Here is a 20,641-nt window from a genome sequence, read left to right as displayed (position 1 = left end):
GAGGAGCCAAGGACATGCTCCAATGTCCTTGAAACCTCCAAAAACCTAAAGAGGCCTAATTTCACCTAGGGAAAAGTTGCATTACTAGGCATCGACCCCATAAGTATCCCATAACCAATTTCACTAAGGAATTTTAGATTGAACATTCTGAATGAATACTCTTAGGCAACACTTCATGTAGGGGACTGTTGACGTGTATTTTGTACACTATCAAACACAGAATAAAATACCTAAAGGTACCTTATCCTCTCTTGAGTAAAGCCTCCGAATGCTGAAGATGTCGCGAAAAGGATCAATCGGGATGACTTAAAGGTTCTTGTATGTAGGGTCTCTACGTGTGGATAATGTCACAACCCTCCTTTACCACCCTTTTTTTTTGTTTTAAATTACAAAACTCTACTTATATTCTTTGGATGAATTATTGAATGAATATTGTAAGGGAATAAAATAATAATAATAATAATAATAAACCCCACACACATGGAAAATGCATATATATTTTAAATTAGTTACTTAATTTCCCTCACATTAAGGCACATGTTGTAGGAGGAATAAGAAGCTTCTAGAGGCTTCTCCACCTCCTTGCATGTAACTCCTCCCACTAAGCCCAATTAATTCGCATGGAGGCCAAATTGGGAGAGAATCTCATTTTTTTTAATTTAAAATTAGGTAGTGGGAATTTGAAAATTGCTTTATAAAATAGGTACAAGTTTCAAAAGAAAAGCTAGCTATTCCATAAGAAAATTCTGCAATTTCTCCTTTGTAGTCCATTTTTCATTTGCAGCCAAGGTTTTGTTGGGAGGATTTCTCTTCAATTTGGAGGATCAAGGAAGACTCTACACCATTTTTTTTGCAAGCATCCAGGTTCCTTCAAGCTTAGTTTGTGCATCTTGTTCTTGTTGTAGATTAGATTAGATTATTTTATGGAAAAGAAATTCATTCGTGAAATTAGTTTCAGACTTTGATAAGAATTAGATTAAAATGTTTTAAATTGTTTATTCATTGTTTGGATTCTTGATTTTGGAAAATAAATTGTTGATTCATTATTCAGATTTTGATAAAATTTAGTTCAGATTTGGAGTAGATTAAAATGTTTGATAGAAAGAAAAATAAATTTGTTGATTCATTGTTTCAAACTTTGATAAAATTTAGTTTTAAATTTTGGAGTAGAATAGAACAAATTGTTGATTATTAGTTTCAGATTCTTGATAAGGAAGTAGATTAAATTTGCTTGACAAAGAATTAGATTCACTGTTTTTAAAAAAAAAATAATAATGTAATATTAAATCTAGATCCAGATTTAAATTGTTCCTCTTATTCTTTTTTGATTCTTGCTAAGAAGAACCATCTTTCATCTCTCTGGTTATTGTTATCCAAATCTCATTTAAGGAGTATTCTTATTATTATTTTCTTTTTGAAACTCTCTGTGGATTGAACAAAGAGCTCACTGAAATTACCAGTCGAATAAATCCTCCTGGACTCTGAGAATAACCCTGGAAACAAACCAATTTCCTGAGAAGTCTGAGAACAACTCCCTTCCTGTAATGGCTGGATAAATCTTTCTCTCTCTCTCTGTGATTCAGATAAAAATATATATATATACATTAAAAGTCTGGTTTCTGTAAGGAGACAAACCAAGAAATGCTCAGTTATTTTACCTGTTCTTACCTTCTTAAATAAAAATTATCCTTTGTAAAGAATTTGAAACCATATATATATATATATATAAATATATATATATATATATATATATATATATATATATTTATAATCCTAATGTCAATTTACAAATATTAATGTTGCATTATCAATCACTGCATTCGGCACAGACCCCAAAAATATCCGCACGTACGCACAGACCCGAAAATAACCGCGTGTACGCGGAGCGGCGTTACCGAAAACCGGCAGGGTTAGTGGTACCCCCCACTACCCTGCGGTCACTACAAGTGGCCGCAGGGGAGTGGAGGGGACCACGTGGCCCCGCCAACCCCTACGGGCCTGCATATGCAGGACCGCAGGGAGTGACGGGACCCGTGGTCCCCACCCCCTGGTTTTATATATATATTAATAAAACGAGATTGCCGTAGGAATTTTCGATGGAAGTTTTAACATTCGATTTAACATTTAAGTATTTTTGTGTATCGTTTTAAATTAAAATTAAATTAATTTCTTTTTCATGTACATTTGTTTAGTTAAATTTAATTTCCTTAAAATTAACAAGAGTTGAATTCAATGTATTATTTCAATTCCTTAGAGAAATGAATGGATTATTTGACCCATAATTTTTGGAGATAAGTAAAGTCTCATTATTATTCAATTTGGTCACTCATGAGAAATTTGTAACCTTATAACTAATTAAGTCTTGCGATAGAGAAAACATTTCTGCATTTTGAATATAAATGACGTTACTTTTGCATTGCATTATGATTAATTCGTATTTTTCATGCAATTACTCGTAAGTTCGCAATTATCATTACCATGCCAATACATGTATTAATCCAATTAATTGTAGAATAATGATATTCTTTGTTCAAATAGTATTTAAGGTTTAAATTATGTACATCCATTTCATAATTATATTCAAGTATGATGTTAGTTTAGAAAACTAAACAAATGGAGTTGGAAAACTAAAACTAGCAGCGTTCGGTATATACGGTGCCTCTGGGTCACGCTTACGGGTAATGCCGTCGTGTTGAACTACTGCACTTAACGCCTAATAAAGCTGCATTAACGACGTCTGTGGCATCGTCCCTATAAATCGTCGGGGAGTAATAAGGGACATTTGGAAGTTAAAAATCCAAGGGGCGGGTAATCCCTCTTGGATCGATAATTTAATAAGATAACTTTCAATTGAATTCCACATCCGTTGAGATAAACCATAGTAAACCCTCTTAGGGATGGTCAAGTTAAGAGCTCTCGCGAAATTTACTTTATTTATTTATTTATTTATTCACCTCGAAGGGATATTGGTGATTGAAATTGGGTGACGCTCATGATAAGAATTAGGTTCTAGTTATTTTGTTTAGGCCACAAGCAATAGGCCATCTTGAGCCTTCGCTTAAGTGCTACCTTCGTGGGTAGCAACCGCAGAGAAACTGTCTGGGACACTGACCCTAGAAAGGGTTGCGTACCCACAAAAATCAGTTTACATCAAACCATAGATTAGAAGATAGAACTACATACTTTACGCCTTGATCCCACGCCGAAGTGGGTATGTAGGCAGTCTTGGGACGGAGTTGTCCCTCGTACTCAGGCGTTCGTGGGTGGGGTCTAGGCTTGGTTGAGTAAGAATCCTAATTGAAAGATAAGATAATCAAACTTAATTCAATGCATACTCGGAAGGAATCCCGTATGGATTCGCTTGACTTCCCGAGGCTTTAAGCCAAATTCCGAGGCGGAATTCAAGCTTGTGTTATTTTTCTTATTACTCCTAAGGACGACGACCTCGGTGCATTCTTGTTAGAAGAATGTAGTACTTAGTGAGTGGCTCAGGACCCGAATGGTCCCGATGAGTCTAAGTCTCTGGCCAGAGCATCTCCTATCCCGTTTGGATAGATGCCTACCCCGTATGGGTAGATGCCTATCCCGTATTGGATAGATGGAATTTACGTCCCGTATGGACAATTGCCTAACCCGTATGGTTAGAAGCTCATCCCGAATGGATGATTGCCCAATCCTATTTGGATGGATGCCCAGAGTATGCAATTGAATAAAACATAATAAAAGAAAAGAAAAAAAAATATACTCAATTTTGTTGGGTTAATTTTGGTGGGTTATTACATGTGGTATCAGAGCAAAGGTTCAAATCTAGGCCTTGTGCTCACTTCAATTTATTCAGCTAAGGGAATGTTTTACAATAATAGGAAATTAAATTTTATTCTACAAAAAAGGAGAAACTAACTACATAATTTAACTTTCAGGTAAAACCTAGAATGGCAAGAGGAAGAGGAAGAGGAAGAGGAAGAGGAAGAGGAAGGGGTAATGGAAGACGTACTAGGAGCCAAAGTGAGGAAAACCATGAGGAAAACCATGAGGAAAACCATAAAGGAAACCATGAGGAAGATCATGAAGAGGATCGACACAACCTAGGTAATAATGGAGATGGGGTCCAAGCTATAATCGACCTTCTAACCGAACAAAGAGATAAAATCAACTTCCTGGAACAATCACTGCAGGACCTTAGGGAAAGGCAGAATGACTATGAGAATAGAAGTGGTACCGACAATGGAAACCCTGGTAGCAATCAAGGAAATGTGATGGGTAATGGAAAGGAAAATAACATATTAGAACTCTCCAAGGATTTGAAGAAAATCACCCCTCCTAAGTTCGATGGGAGGCAGATTGGTGAAGGGGCTGAGAATTGGCTAAATGAAATGGAGAAATATTTTGAGCTAAGAGATTTCCGCGAAACAACTAAGGCTTTATGGGGCTCCTATCAACTCACAGGGGAGGCGGCTAGTTGGTGGACCAACACCAAGGAACAAAATGGGTATAACAGGGATACAATCACATGGGATCAATTTGTTCACCATTTTCGAGATAGGTGGCTTCCTCAATTGTTCTTTGATGAGAAAGTGACAGAATTCCATAACCTACGTCAAGGGTCCCTATCCGTTCAACAATATTGGGATAAATTCGCCAAGTTGCTTAAGTATGTGCCTATGTACCAAAGGGATGAAGAAGGCCAAGCAAGGAAGTTCATTTTGGGGTTGAATACCAACATAGGGGCAGAGGTTGATATGCATGGACCCAGAAACATGAATGAAGTTCTTGAAAAGTCTCTAAGGCAAGAGAGGAAGATTCAAACACTAGCAGGACGAAACTATAATGGGAACCACTCATTTAAAAGGAAGCAAGAATTCAATGGAAACACTAATTTCAACAAGGGTCAAAGGAATAACTCTTCCGAAAGGAGACCACCGCCTAATCAATATCAGAGGAATGGAAATGATAATAACAGGGGCAACAATAATAGGGGCAATGATAACAGGGGCAATAATAACAGGGGCAATGATAACAGAGGCAACTATAACAGGAATGACCAGCAGAACAGGATAACTTATCCACCCAGGGGAAATGAAACAAGGAATGATCCCCCTAGAAACCAAGGTAGGAGAGGTCCTCCAGGCGGATGCTTTATGTGCGGGGAAAATCATTTTGCTAGAGACTGCCCCAGGATGCAAGGACAAATTAGAGCCAATCAACCCCAACAAGGGCCCCAACAGAGGATTCATGCAGCAGTTAGGAACCAAAGAAGAAGATACCAGAATGTTCCCGTGGAAACTACAGGTACACTATTTGAACAACCAATATCAATTCTAATTGACACTGGATCATCTGAATGTTTCATCTCACCTGAATTAGTGAACAAATATGCATTTAAAGTTAATCAAATGGAGTCATCATGGACGGTTCAATATGGGGATAAGGCAACTAGAGAAGTAACTAAGTGTTTGCCAAGGGCAAAGGTACAATTCCCTGAGTTCGAAACAAGGGTAGATCTCTATGTGGCACCCTTAGGATTATATGATGTAATTATGGGAATGAGTTGGTTAGCAGACCATCAAGCTAATGTAGATTGTTATAGCAAAATTGTTGAATGTTTGGATGATGGGGGGAAAAGGGTCAAAATCCAAGGAAAGTTTAAACCCATTAATGTAGAAACTATCTCAGCAATGCAATTAAAGAAGGAAAGGAGAAGAGGAGGACAAATCTTTATGGTCGAAATTGATGAAGGGAAGGAGGAAAATACACCAACATTTGAAAATACCCCTTTCTTAAAAGAGTTTAGGGATGTTTTTCCAGAAGAACTACCCGGTTTACCCCCTAAGAGAAAGTTTGACTTTTCTATCGAAGTACTCCCAGGAGCTGAACCAGTATCAAAGGCACCTTACCGGATGAACACAACCGAATTACAAGAGCTCAAAATGCAATTAGAGGAACTCTTAGCTAAGGGATTAATAAGGCCAAGTGTATCACCATGGGGAGCGCCAGTTTTATTTGTTAAGAAGAAGGATGGAACCTTAAGGCTATGCATCGACTATAGGATGTTGAACAAAGTTACCATAAAGAATAGGTATCCCTTACCTCGCATAGAGGACCTTTTTGACCAAATGAAAGGAGCGGCAGTTTTCTCCAAGATAGATCTTCGGTCAGGGTACCATCAACTCAGAATTAAGGAAGAAGACATTCCAAAGACAGCTTTCAGGACGAGATATGGACACTATGAATTCACAGTAGTTCCTTTTGGAGTAACTAATGCCCCAGCTGCATTCATGAACCTGATGAATAGTGTATTCCATGACTACTTGGATAAGTTTGTTTTGGTATTCTTGGATGACATTTTGATTTATTCTAGAAATGAAGAGGAACATTTAGCGCACCTACAGATTGTTTTGCAAAGATTGAGAGAACATAAGTTATATGGAAAATTGTCCAAATGCGCCTTCTTTGAGGAAAAGATTCACTATCTTGGGCATATAATATCAAAGGAAGGAATAGCAGTCGACCCAGATAAAATAAAGGCGATAGTAGAATGGCCAATCCCTAAGAATGTTTCAGAGGTAAGAAGCTTTATGGGGCTAGCAGGTTACTATAGGAGGTTTGTGGAAGGATTCTCTAAGATAGCAAATCCCATCACCTCATTGCAACGGAAGGGCAAAAGGTTTGTATGGACCGAGCAAAGTGATAAGGCATTTCAAATCTTGAAGGGAAAACTAACTTCAGCACCCATTCTAAAGGTACCAGACCCAAATGGACACTTCACAGTTGTAACAGATGCTTCTACTGAAGGGTTAGGAGGGGTACTTGTCCAAGATGAAGGGGTAGTGGCTTATGAATCTAGGAAGCTAAAGACTCATGAAGTCAATTATGCACCCCACGACTTAGAGTTGGCAGCAATTGTGCATGCCCTGCAAAAGTGGAGACATTTCTTACTAGGGAAGCCCTTTGAGCTTAAGTCGGACAACCAAGGGCTAAAATACATCTTTACCCAACCTCACTTAAATGCCAGACAAAGAAGGTGGCTAGAGTTCTTAAGTGAATATGACTTTGAGATCGAATATATTAAGGGGAAAGAAAATAGGGTGGCAGATGCCTTAAGTAGGAGAAGACACTTGATGACTATAGCAACCTTCAAAACCTCTTTCAAAAAGCAAGTAATGGATGAACAAGGACATGACCCATGGTATGAGCAAGTCAAATTAACTATAAGACACAACCCGACCGACCCTAAGGTTGAAGGGTACACATTTGATGAAGATGGGCTACTCAGATACAATAACAGAATCTATGTTCCTAATTCAGGGAATTTAAGGGAAGTAGTTTTATCGGAGGCTCACAATGCCCCTTATTCAGGCCACCCAGGAGTTAACAAACTTTATGCAGATCTAAAGAAGTTATACTTTTGGCAAGGGTTGAAGAACGATATTGTCAAGTATGTAGCCAAATGTTTGGAGTGTCAAAGAGTAAAGGCAGAACATAGGCACCCAGCTGGATTGTTACAATCGCACGATGTACCCCAACATAAGTGGCAAGTTATTAGTATGGATTTTGTACAAGGGCTACCCATGTCACCTTCTAGGCATGATGCAATAATGGTGGTAATTGACAAGCTCACTAAGGTGGCACACTTTATACCAGGAAATCTGACAGATGATGCACCCACCTTGGCTAGACGTTTCATTAAGGAGATAGTTAGGTTGCACGGAGTACCAGAGAAAATCATATCAGACAGAGATGCAAGATTCACTTCCAGGTTTTGGACCACTCTTCAATCAGCTCTAGGGACTCAACTAAATTTTAGCACCGCATACCACCCTGAAACCGACGGTCAGACAGAAAGGACAAATCAGATTATGGAAGACCTGCTTCGTATGTACTGCATGGACCAACAGAGAAAATGGGAAGAGTACCTACCTTTGGTAGAGTTTGCCTACAATAATACATATCAAACATCTTTGGGAATGGCACCTTTTGAAGCTTTGTATGGTAGACCATGTCGAACACCTTTGAGTTGGGATAGTCTTGAAGATAGAGTGATTATTGGGCCAGATATGTTGAGAGAAATGGAAAGGAAAACTAAGGAAATTAGGCAAAGGTTGAAGGAAGCCTCGGATAGGCAGAAGAGTTATGCAGATAAAAACAGAACACCAAGGGAGTTTGAAGTAGGAGAGAAAGTCTTCCTAAGGGTTAGGCCACACAAGAGTTCCATAAGATTTGGGAAAAAGACTAAGCTTGCACCTCGTTATGTCGGACCCTTTGAAATATTGGGAAGAATTAATCCAGTTGCTTATCGGTTGGCCTTGCCTCCCCAATTGAGCCGAATCCATGATGTCTTCCATGTATCTCTTCTTAAGAAATATGTACCTGACGAGAAACACATTTTGAATTGGGATGCCTTGCAGGTCCAAGAAATGGGGGGAATAATGATAGAGCCATTCAGAATCTTGGAGAGGCGCCAGTGCCAGTTGCGCAACAGAGAGGTTGATCAGTGCAAAGTGCAATGGGACCAGTACGACGAGAAGAATGCCACCTGGGAGGATGCTAAGGAGATGCAGCAGCTATTTCCCTTTTTATTTTGAACATGAACTATAAACTCTTTTGAATGCATTTAATAAGTGCATCGGGACGATGCACAGATTAAGGGGGGGAGGATGTCACAACCCTCCTTTACCACCCTTTTTTTTTGTTTTAAATTACAAAACTCTACTTATATTCTTTGGATGAATTATTGAATGAATATTGTAAGGGAATAAAATAATAATAATAATAATAATAAACCCCACACACATGGAAAATGCATATATATTTTAAATTAGTTACTTAATTTCCCTCACATTAAGGCACATGTTGTAGGAGGAATAAGAAGCTTCTAGAGGCTTCTCCACCTCCTTGCATGTAACTCCTCCCACTAAGCCCAATTAATTCGCATGGAGGCCAAATTGGGAGAGAATCTCATTTTTTTTAATTTAAAATTAGGTAGTGGGAATTTGAAAATTGCTTTATAAAATAGGTACAAGTTTCAAAAGAAAAGCTAGCTATTCCATAAGAAAATTCTGCAATTTCTCCTTTGTAGTCCATTTTTCATTTGCAGCCAAGGTTTTGTTGGGAGGATTTCTCTTCAATTTGGAGGATCAAGGAAGACTCTACACCATTTTTTTTGCAAGCATCCAGGTTCCTTCAAGCTTAGTTTGTGCATCTTGTTCTTGTTGTAGATTAGATTAGATTATTTTATGGAAAAGAAATTCATTCGTGAAATTAGTTTCAGACTTTGATAAGAATTAGATTAAAATGTTTTAAATTGTTTATTCATTGTTTGGATTCTTGATTTTGGAAAATAAATTGTTGATTCATTATTCAGATTTTGATAAAATTTAGTTCAGATTTGGAGTAGATTAAAATGTTTGATAGAAAGAAAAATAAATTTGTTGATTCATTGTTTCAAACTTTGATAAAATTTAGTTTTAAATTTTGGAGTAGAATAGAACAAATTGTTGATTATTAGTTTCAGATTCTTGATAAGGAAGTAGATTAAATTTGCTTGACAAAGAATTAGATTCACTGTTTTTAAAAAAAAAATAATAATGTAATATTAAATCTAGATCCAGATTTAAATTGTTCCTCTTATTCTTTTTTGATTCTTGCTAAGAAGAACCATCTTTCATCTCTCTGGTTATTGTTATCCAAATCTCATTTAAGGAGTATTCTTATTATTATTTTCTTTTTGAAACTCTCTGTGGATTGAACAAAGAGCTCACTGAAATTACCAGTCGAATAAATCCTCCTGGACTCTGAGAATAACCCTGGAAACAAACCAATTTCCTGAGAAGTCTGAGAACAACTCCCTTCCTGTAATGGCTGGATAAATCTTTCTCTCTCTCTCTGTGATTCAGATAAAAATATATATATATACATTAAAAGTCTGGTTTCTGTAAGGAGACAAACCAAGAAATGCTCAGTTATTTTACCTGTTCTTACCTTCTTAAATAAAAATTATCCTTTGTAAAGAATTTGAAACCATATATATATATATATATAAATATATATATATATATATATATATATATATATATATATATATTTATAATCCTAATGTCAATTTACAAATATTAATGTTGCATTATCAATCACTGCATTCGGCACAGACCCCAAAAATATCCGCACGTACGCACAGACCCGAAAATAACCGCGTGTACGCGGAGCGGCGTTACCGAAAACCGGCAGGGTTAGTGGTACCCCCCACTACCCTGCGGTCACTACAAGTGGCCGCAGGGGAGTGGAGGGGACCACGTGGCCCCGCCAACCCCTACGGGCCTGCATATGCAGGACCGCAGGGAGTGACGGGACCCGTGGTCCCCACCCCCTGGTTTTATATATATATTAATAAAACGAGATTGCCGTAGGAATTTTCGATGGAAGTTTTAACATTCGATTTAACATTTAAGTATTTTTGTGTATCGTTTTAAATTAAAATTAAATTAATTTCTTTTTCATGTACATTTGTTTAGTTAAATTTAATTTCCTTAAAATTAACAAGAGTTGAATTCAATGTATTATTTCAATTCCTTAGAGAAATGAATGGATTATTTGACCCATAATTTTTGGAGATAAGTAAAGTCTCATTATTATTCAATTTGGTCACTCATGAGAAATTTGTAACCTTATAACTAATTAAGTCTTGCGATAGAGAAAACATTTCTGCATTTTGAATATAAATGACGTTACTTTTGCATTGCATTATGATTAATTCGTATTTTTCATGCAATTACTCGTAAGTTCGCAATTATCATTACCATGCCAATACATGTATTAATCCAATTAATTGTAGAATAATGATATTCTTTGTTCAAATAGTATTTAAGGTTTAAATTATGTACATCCATTTCATAATTATATTCAAGTATGATGTTAGTTTAGAAAACTAAACAAATGGAGTTGGAAAACTAAAACTAGCAGCGTTCGGTATATACGGTGCCTCTGGGTCACGCTTACGGGTAATGCCGTCGTGTTGAACTACTGCACTTAACGCCTAATAAAGCTGCATTAACGACGTCTGTGGCATCGTCCCTATAAATCGTCGGGGAGTAATAAGGGACATTTGGAAGTTAAAAATCCAAGGGGCGGGTAATCCCTCTTGGATCGATAATTTAATAAGATAACTTTCAATTGAATTCCACATCCGTTGAGATAAACCATAGTAAACCCTCTTAGGGATGGTCAAGTTAAGAGCTCTCGCGAAATTTACTTTATTTATTTATTTATTTATTCACCTCGAAGGGATATTGGTGATTGAAATTGGGTGACGCTCATGATAAGAATTAGGTTCTAGTTATTTTGTTTAGGCCACAAGCAATAGGCCATCTTGAGCCTTCGCTTAAGTGCTACCTTCGTGGGTAGCAACCGCAGAGAAACTGTCTGGGACACTGACCCTAGAAAGGGTTGCGTACCCACAAAAATCAGTTTACATCAAACCATAGATTAGAAGATAGAACTACATACTTTACGCCTTGATCCCACGCCGAAGTGGGTATGTAGGCAGTCTTGGGACGGAGTTGTCCCTCGTACTCAGGCGTTCGTGGGTGGGGTCTAGGCTTGGTTGAGTAAGAATCCTAATTGAAAGATAAGATAATCAAACTTAATTCAATGCATACTCGGAAGGAATCCCGTATGGATTCGCTTGACTTCCCGAGGCTTTAAGCCAAATTCCGAGGCGGAATTCAAGCTTGTGTTATTTTTCTTATTACTCCTAAGGACGACGACCTCGGTGCATTCTTGTTAGAAGAATGTAGTACTTAGTGAGTGGCTCAGGACCCGAATGGTCCCGATGAGTCTAAGTCTCTGGCCAGAGCATCTCCTATCCCGTTTGGATAGATGCCTACCCCGTATGGGTAGATGCCTATCCCGTATTGGATAGATGGAATTTACGTCCCGTATGGACAATTGCCTAACCCGTATGGTTAGAAGCTCATCCCGAATGGATGATTGCCCAATCCTATTTGGATGGATGCCCAGAGTATGCAATTGAATAAAACATAATAAAAGAAAAGAAAAAAAAATATACTCAATTTTGTTGGGTTAATTTTGGTGGGTTATTACAGATAAGCTCTCTGTGGTATGATGTGATTTGCTGGAATCACAAGGGGACTTACATTTGATGATTGAATGTCTGATCTGCTTTGAATATTGTTGGAACACAGGCTCTTACTAGCTTTGATTTGAAAAAAAGGGAAAAAAGAGGAGGGTGAGGAAAGGATCTAATTCTAATACTAAGAATGTAGGAGCAATGAATGATCTTTGATGAAATTCTAACTAAGTCTTGTTTTGACATCCCAGGACCATCTCCACAAGGTTAGTGTGATCTTCGAAGGAAAGCTTTATGATGTTCAAATCATCACTGCAGGCATAGACACCATCAGGTTGATGCATATCAATGAAGAAGCAACAATTGAAGTTAAGCTTAAGCTGAATGATTCTAGTTGACTACACAAGGCAAGTCTGCAATCAACAAACTGCTAGTAGTATGGATATACGAATTCCACCATCAATCAAGCACATTTCTTTCACTCATCTAATAACATGAAATCAAATACGAGAAGTATAGAGACCATGCAAATTGTCGAATCGACCCATAAATTTCACCATTTCTTCAATGAAGTTACAAGTCTTTTACAACAACATCTTGGCAACAATCTTTGCCTTCTCTCTCTACTCTACTCTAATTGCTATTCTATCAACTAGCTAATCACCTTCTAACTACCCTCTATCTGCCTTCTAACTGCTTCCAACTATATTCTAACTCCTTTACAAAATGAAATGCCAGGGCTTATATAGTGCCCTCAATACAATTCGATGGCTTAGATCAATTCGAGATCAATGGCCAAGATTCAACAATGAAAACCCTAATTAGGGTTTGTTACAACCATTACATAACATTCAATGCTTGACCAATGATAAAATTGTATTGCTTGGACACATGTCCTCTCTAGAAAATTCCACCAATGGATAGCTGGGGTAGGTACACCGGAGTTTGTGCCACCTTCCATGAGTTAGGTACATTGAATCTGGAAATGCTGAGGTGGACCACACTGACTGGAGAAGTGATGACTAGGATGCCACCTCGTCTGACACTTGTAACTTGGTAAATATTCAACTTGATGTTGTTGAGAAGCTAGCTTTAATTAATTCATCTGGAACTATCTGCTTCTTCAACGAACCCTTTGCTCTGACTTCTTGTGTCCTTGATGTGCAGGATGATGATGTACCTCGCCTTGGAATGCTGGATTGGAAGAGGTCGCCCTTAATGACGTTAGTCCAAAGAAGGCCGTCCTTGTCGATGCTAGGCTGGAGGGGGTCGCCCTTGTCCTTGCTTGATCGTCCTTGATGAGAACTTGCCGACTTGTAGATCCTCCGGGCTTTGGAGTCGCCATCTTGATACCTACACAACATTTCAAAATTAGTAATATATCTTGAAATCTAAAAATTAAACTTTAAAAGGAAGACTCAAGATTTTAATTAGGAAACTTCATGATAAATCTTGAGTTATCATTTCCTAATTAACCATGTAATACTTAGATTTTTCCAAAAAATGTCTAAAAAATCAAACCTTGAATAAGGGTGTCAAGATGATTTTGCCATACCTCCTCTTGAGAATTAACTCTAAGAAATGATGTAAAAATAGATGAATTTTGCTAGGCAAAGTGTAGATCAAAGACTCCCTTTAGCAAAATGCGCCTCCTTTAGTCTTCACAAGCATCAACTCTACCACCTTAAGTCTTCAACACTTGAGGAAAATTTGCTCCAAATAGGCCAGCTTTCGCACCTTCAATTAGCTCTCCAATTTCGCACTTTGAAATAATGAGTGAATGATTTGGATAATGAAAAAACACACCCCAAATATATAGAGCGCTCACCATTTCATTTCCCATAGGCCGACTTGACAAAATAAGCCAAAAAATAAAATATAAAAAACACTAAGAAGAAGGCCGACTTGATAAATAAAGACAAAATAATGCCTTGTGCACTCAACTTTTAATTTTTTATTTCACAAAAATTAATTTTAAATGCCTTTATAATAGAAATTCGATTTTTTGAGGCCCAAAATTAATTTATTAAATGCCAATTTAATTAATTTTTTCAAATATTTCGAAGTTGATGATTTTGGCATTTCATGCGATTTGGAGGATATTAACGCCCAAGTAGAAAATAGTGAATGCCAATAACTTTGCTCTGGTCCCTTGGAGAGGGACAGGAGCGCCTTTTCACTTTTGTCCTCAATCCTTCATTTTTTAATTGCCAATTCACGCTGTGGGGCTAGCAACGATCCCTTTCGTCCCTTCAGTGCATGTTCAACTCGTTTTTTGCAAGGCAAAATTGATGTTCTAGAGATTTTTGCCCTGGTCCTTCAATGAAGGACAAGAGCGCCTTTTGCATCCATTGCGCAAATTCTTGATCATATCAACCTCAAGGCATTTTAAACATCATTTCAAATTCGCGCCTTGGCTTAGATTTGTCCAAACTTGGCGAGAAGGACAGGATATTAGGTTTTTCGCCCTGGTCCCTTGGAGAGGGACAGGAGCGATTTTGCAAATCCAAGCTTATCCGTCCTTTGTTAGCCTTCCAAATTATATTCAATGGATAAATCATGTTTTCCTTGGTCTCTTCAAATCATAAAATTGTCTTGATCCTGCAAGAACAATGCAAATTTGAAATTCAAGCTCCGGTCCTTCAGTGAGGGACAGGAGCGAATTTTGTCTTCTAGGCCAAAATGCTTCACTTTTCACCATGAAATGTCATGGCTAAGGAAGATATCATCTTGTTACACGCCATGAATAAGAGTTCAAGTCTAAGAAAGGTCTAAAAATGTGTATATAAAGAAAATCGCTCTGGTCCCTTGGTGAGGGACAGGAGCGCTTTTACCTTTGTAGACAAAAACTCCATCATTTCATTGTCTTTGATCAAGTTTGGATGCTCTATCATGCTCATTTCGTCCTTCATCATGCCTTTGATGTTTCAATCTGACCAAACAAGGCCAGGAATGACTCAAATAAGCCCCTTTCGCCCTGGTCCCTTGGTGAGGGACAGGAGCGCTTTGCCTTGGTCCCTTGGAGAGGGACAGGAGCGAAATTCACTCTGGATCCTCAGTGAAGGACAGGAGCGAAATTTGACTTTTTCGAACTCTCTATCAGGATAATTTTTATGGAATATAACATTTAAGTATAAGAAGGAAATGTCACTTATACTTTAAGTTATATTCCATATATACTTTCAGGATGTTTGAGAGTAGTTTCAGACCTCCAGGAGTTATATTGCAAAATCTAGTTTTTTGAGATTTTTTCAGTTTCCAGACTTAGTCAAATTTCAGGATCAGGACATTCCAGACTTAGCCAAATTTCAAGATCAGGACTTCACTCAAGCCGGACTTGCTATCCTATTGATCTCCTCGACAGCACTCAAAAATGCAAAAGCCAACTGACAAAACCCTAAAAGACCTAAAAAAGCAAACCCTAAAAAGCAAAAAACAGGGGTCCCCATTTGCAACGGGGCGATGTGTGAAAACGTCACAATAGGGACCCAATTGGAGATTTCTTTGATTGATCAGCTATGATGGGTAAACAGTTTCAAATGCACAAATGGAAGTGGAGCAGAGAGAAATAAGACACTAAAATGAGTTCTTAACAACCTAACCCTTGGCACTCATCTCCCGTACCAAAAATGCGCCCTCGTCTCAGAGACCTATATGGAGACATATAAGGAGACTTCAAATGAAGTTTTTGTGCATCTCCTACACATCTCCTATAAGCATCCCTTGAAAATCAAGAAACTTCTAATATCTTCTTATTTTTATCACATAAATTACATTGGATTTTCTTAAAGTGTTGATATGTGGTTGACAAAATTGAAAGAACTAAACAAATACACTAACAAACTTGTAATTTTCTTTTTTTCATAAAATTTTACAAGTTTTTTTGGTGGTAGAAAATTTCCTTATTAAATTCCAAAGAGGTAAGAATATGAAGCGAAATGATAACTAGTCTGAAGATGTGTACATGCATTGAAGTTATATCAATTAATAAAAAACATATACATCTTCAAGGTCCCCGATACCATGTTTCCAAATATAATGGCATTACCCTCCTAGTTTGTTTGTCATCTCTAGGTAATTATGGTTGTAAATTTTTTTTCCTATCATGATGATGATTCTCAAATATCAATATAATCAATCTATTTCAATACTTCAAAATTTTAGTTTTTTTTTTTAAGCATTTTAGCATGTAGAATATATATAATTGCCATTTCCAATTACCTATCTCCAACTTTTTTTGAAAATGGCATAATGATACTTATAACCATCTGCCAAACTAGTACCTTTAATCATCTCCCGGTCACTATGCCTTATACTGAGAGTGAGAAAAATTGTTTATCATCAAAGTTAATGAAGATGGGAAAAATTGCATAAAAGAAAATCCATTAGTGTAGAGAATTATAATCTTTTTATGGATGCTCAAGAATAGCCAAAATCATTTGAAAACAAGCCCCTTCATTAGCTAGATAAGCTCTACTGAATATATATATATATATATATATATATAAAATAGTTCCACAGAGTTTCTTGACAGGGGGATGCGGGGATGGGAGGACCAAGGGCCTAAATTAGGGGATGACGAGGGGATGGCAGGGGGATGGTGGCGAAGCGGCATTGGGGGGCAGATTTGATATACAAATTGAGGTGAATTGAAATCTTCAAGGCAAAATCTGCAATATAACAAGCACCCCATGAAAGGCAAACTAGTTTTCACAAAGTTAAAGCTGCAATTAGTATCTAATGGCATGTGCCATATAGCAAGTGACCCAGCCGCGTCCCTATCGAAGGTGACAGAGGTGGTGGTACTATGAGGTGACATTTCTCCCAAGTCCCCAAGTCTTGTAAACATTCCCATTCAGGGGACGTGGGGTTTTTTTGGGGGGGACGCATCCCTGTGGAACACTGCTATATATATATATAGCAAGAATTGGGTTGCCCCCCTATAAACTGCAGTGCACTGGGTAAACTTTTTAATGTGACTGATGATGTTGGCGCGCATGCCCTCCAATACCACATGAGCTGGGAGAAGACTAGAAGGTTGAATTGGGAAGGATGATGTAGATTAAATTATATGGTAGGGTCTAGTGAGAGCCCTTTCTAGCACACATACACTGGTTTATGAGGAGGATTTCCAGCATTAGTGAATATGCATGTATTTCCCAGATATATTGTAAATATTCTCATTTCCTCTGCTACAGTTCTGACATAAAATTGTGACCTTTACTATACAATATCATGGACCTGGTACATAAGAATAAATTCCTCATCATGAAGATTTTCAGAAAGGCAAAGAGATTATCCAAAATAAGACTAAAACATGATTTATAAGATGTCGTAATGAGGCACTATCAACTTCATATGTTTTATGATCTTTCATGGAAATGAATTTTTATTTCTTTTAAACTCAAGCATTTTTCCAGATTAACACAACCTGCCGTAGACTTGTGTGTTCAGAATGGTAGTCAAGCACTCTGGCAGTAATTTCCTTTCAAAATTTAGCTCCATTATAACTAGTCATACAATATTGTGCATGTGTCTTCGATTAGACTGTTGGTGTATGCTCCAATAAAGCACTGCATTAGGATATCCATATTTTTTCCTTGCAAGGTTCTTCTCCAGAAGTTCAAAGAAAATTTAAAAGCATTGTATCAAATATCTTTGACTTTGCTTGATGTAGTTTAAAAGCAATGTACAGTAACTCAATTTATATTATTTTGGTCTTGTAATTCATATATTTCATCATTTCTATGATATCCATAACGAACTTGCTAAATAATTATTTGCAAACTTTGCTGGCATCTTTGGCCATCAATAAATGGTTTGGTATTTTCAATTTTGCACTTTCTCAGCATTATATCAGCTATTCCTTAAGACATGCTATCTTTTTTTTACCTCTAAGTTATGGTTTTATTTTTCACATCTTCTCGGCATTTTATTCTTGGACTGATTTTCTTGCAGCCACCCTGAGTTGATTTTAAAATGGGAGCAAATTTATCTCATGAGCCAAATATAAAAGCATTTGCTCCCAGGGAAGAGACAATCCCAAGCGACATGCTGCCAGACGATGGAGTTGAAATGGATAAAAATACTGAAACTGGAGAACTTAGCATCAGTTTTGGTTATCAATGCAATGACAAAAACGTTATTGCCAGCAAGCCTTCACATGATGTTGAAGTCCCCAGTGAGATAAATGTTAGTAATCAGAGCTTCACTAAGAGGAGTAGTTCATTTTCTTGTTTGTCTGGTGCTGCACTGAGTGCAAATGCTACATTGGCCAATACCAAGATAGGAAATGGGTTGATTGGGGTTGAGATTTTACCTGGTTTAGATTCTCCTAGATCATTTAGGAGACTGGAATCATCTCCTTCATTCTCATGGTTAGATTCTTCGTCTTCTTCTTCTTCTTCCTCCTCCTCCTCTTCTTGTCAGAGCTGTATTTCCACAATGTATGGCAGCTTAGTCATCCAAAGTGAGGTCGTCAATAATGGGAAATCTCTTTTAGGATCTACGAGTGCACCTACTAGAATAGAGACCTCAAGGTTTCTAAATGCCACTGACGTCCAAATGGCTGGTGGAGCTGCTGGGGAAGATCGAGTTCAAGCTGTATGCTCAGAGGAGAATGGATGGCTTTTTTGTGGGGTGTATGATGGATTCAATGGTCGAGATGCAGCCGATTTCTTGGCGGGATTCTTATATGAGAACATTGGATTTAATTTGCATTTACTAGAGTGGCGTGTGAAGCAGCAGGAAACTTGCCAGGCAGATATATCAGGTGTAAAGAGCGGCCCAGGGCAATTGTCTGAAGGCTATGATATTTGCAACCATCTATCACCCAATTTAAATTTTGTCAGGAAAGATAAATCATTGGAAGCTACAATAATGCAAACAGAAATGAACCAAAGTGGAGATATGAAAGTTCCATGCAAGTCATATAGTGAGGGGGATAGTAATTCTTTACAATTTTCGTCCGAGTCATTTAGGCAGGGGGTTAGTAAATGCCTACAACTTGCTCTGGCTCAAGTTGAGAGTGACTTCATGTATATGGTTGAGCAAGAGATGGATCACCGTCCTGATTTAGTGACAATTGGATCGTGTGTTTTGGTGGTGCTTCTTCATTGTCAGGACCTTTACACACTAAATCTAGGCGACAGCAGATGTGTTTTAGCAACAAGTGATGGCCCCATTAATAATGATGATGATCGATGTTTAAAAGCAATACAGCTTACAGAAACTCATACCGTTGATGAGGAGACAGAAAGAAGGCAGCTTTTGGAAGAACATCCTGATGATCCCTTAACAATTGTTGGGGGAAAGGTGAAAGGAAAACTTAAGGTAACTCGTGCTTTCGGAGTTGGCTATCTAAAGAAGGTAAGATTCTGGAATAATGTATAAATTAATTGTTTTATTTCCTTGATTCAAACATGGGTTGATCTATCCGTTCATTTCTTTGGAAACTTTTATCTGGTGGAAGATCTCACAGCTTTTTATGGTTGATTTGGGACAGAAAAAAATGAACAATGTCCTGATGGGTATACTAAGAGTTCGTAATTTATCTAGCCCACCATATATTCGTACTCAGCCATCTGTGAATATTCACAGGGTCTCAGAACATGATCGGTTTGTTGTCATAGGCAGTGATGGTTTGTTCGATTTTTTTAGCAATGATGAGGTTGTCAAACTTGTTGATTCATTCATTCTGGCGAACCCTTTGGGCGATCCAGCCAAGTACATACTAGAGCAACTCTTAATAAGAGCTGCAGAAAATGCAGGTGATGCTCAGAATCTTTGTTTTTCGTTCCTACTTGACATGAAATTTAGTTGCTGTAGTGTGAGATTGAGTTTAATCCTTGTATACGAATTTCATATATTTGTTTTGATCAGTTAGAGATCTTTTATGTTGAAAATGAATTTTTAGAGTTAATTATGTCATAGAATGTTTGAGCATATGGGAAGCAATGAGTCAAATCGCACTATTGAGTTCATTCACCTAAGGCTTTATGATTAGGTATGTGCAGGTGAAGGTAGAGCTTATTGTAGTTGTTTTTGGCAGGTATGAGTATACAAGAGTTGATGAATATCCCTTCCGGCCGACGGAGGAAGTATCATGATGATGTCACCGTGGTAATAATTTTGCTGGGGAAGCAACAGCAGCAGCGCACATCAACAGCATCAACTTCATTCTAGATATTAAATATTCTTTACCACGACAATGAAAACAAAATAAAGCCCTTACGCTACATATTTGGTCATGTATTATATACTAAATCACATTATTGCAAAGAAATCTGTTTTTGTGTAATTTGGCATATTAATTTAGTTCTCATTTGAAAGAGAGATTTTTTGTTTTATTCATTTGGTTTAGGTTTGTTGTTTTCCTTTTAATGGTGGTAATCTGAGGTTAAAATTAATAGTGGCGAGTACTTGTCGTATTTTAGCAAAAGTAATAAATTTAGTTTGATAAATATGTTTATTTTTATTACTAATTATATTTTAATTTTAAGAAAAAGTATGGTTGTTTGAAATATTTCAATATTAGTGTATTTGTAAATAGTGGTGAAG

At 37.4% G+C, this 20,641-nt stretch overlaps 1 protein-coding gene across 1 annotated transcript in view; it reads left to right on the top strand.

Annotated features, from left to right (window-relative positions):
- Window positions 1–20,414, top strand: part of LOC131067533 (probable protein phosphatase 2C 40) — a 153,515-nt gene extending 133,101 nt beyond the window's left edge. The window contains exons 3-5 of the mRNA XM_058002574.2: window positions 18,041–19,450; window positions 19,587–19,851; window positions 20,133–20,414. Coding sequence (XP_057858557.2) covers window positions 18,062–19,450; window positions 19,587–19,851; window positions 20,133–20,266 — 1,788 coding nt within the window. The 5' untranslated portion in view covers window positions 18,041–18,061 and the 3' untranslated portion in view covers window positions 20,267–20,414. The remainder of the gene's footprint in view (window positions 1–18,040; window positions 19,451–19,586; window positions 19,852–20,132) is intronic.
- The last annotated feature ends 227 nt before the right edge of the window (window positions 20,415–20,641 follow it).

This window comes from Cryptomeria japonica, chromosome 10, assembly GCF_030272615.1.
Source record: "Cryptomeria japonica chromosome 10, Sugi_1.0, whole genome shotgun sequence".
Classification (NCBI taxonomy): Eukaryota; Viridiplantae; Streptophyta; class Pinopsida; order Cupressales; family Cupressaceae; genus Cryptomeria; species Cryptomeria japonica.
The sequence above is the reverse complement of the archived record's forward strand: the minus strand, read 5'-3'. Positions and strand labels throughout refer to the sequence as shown.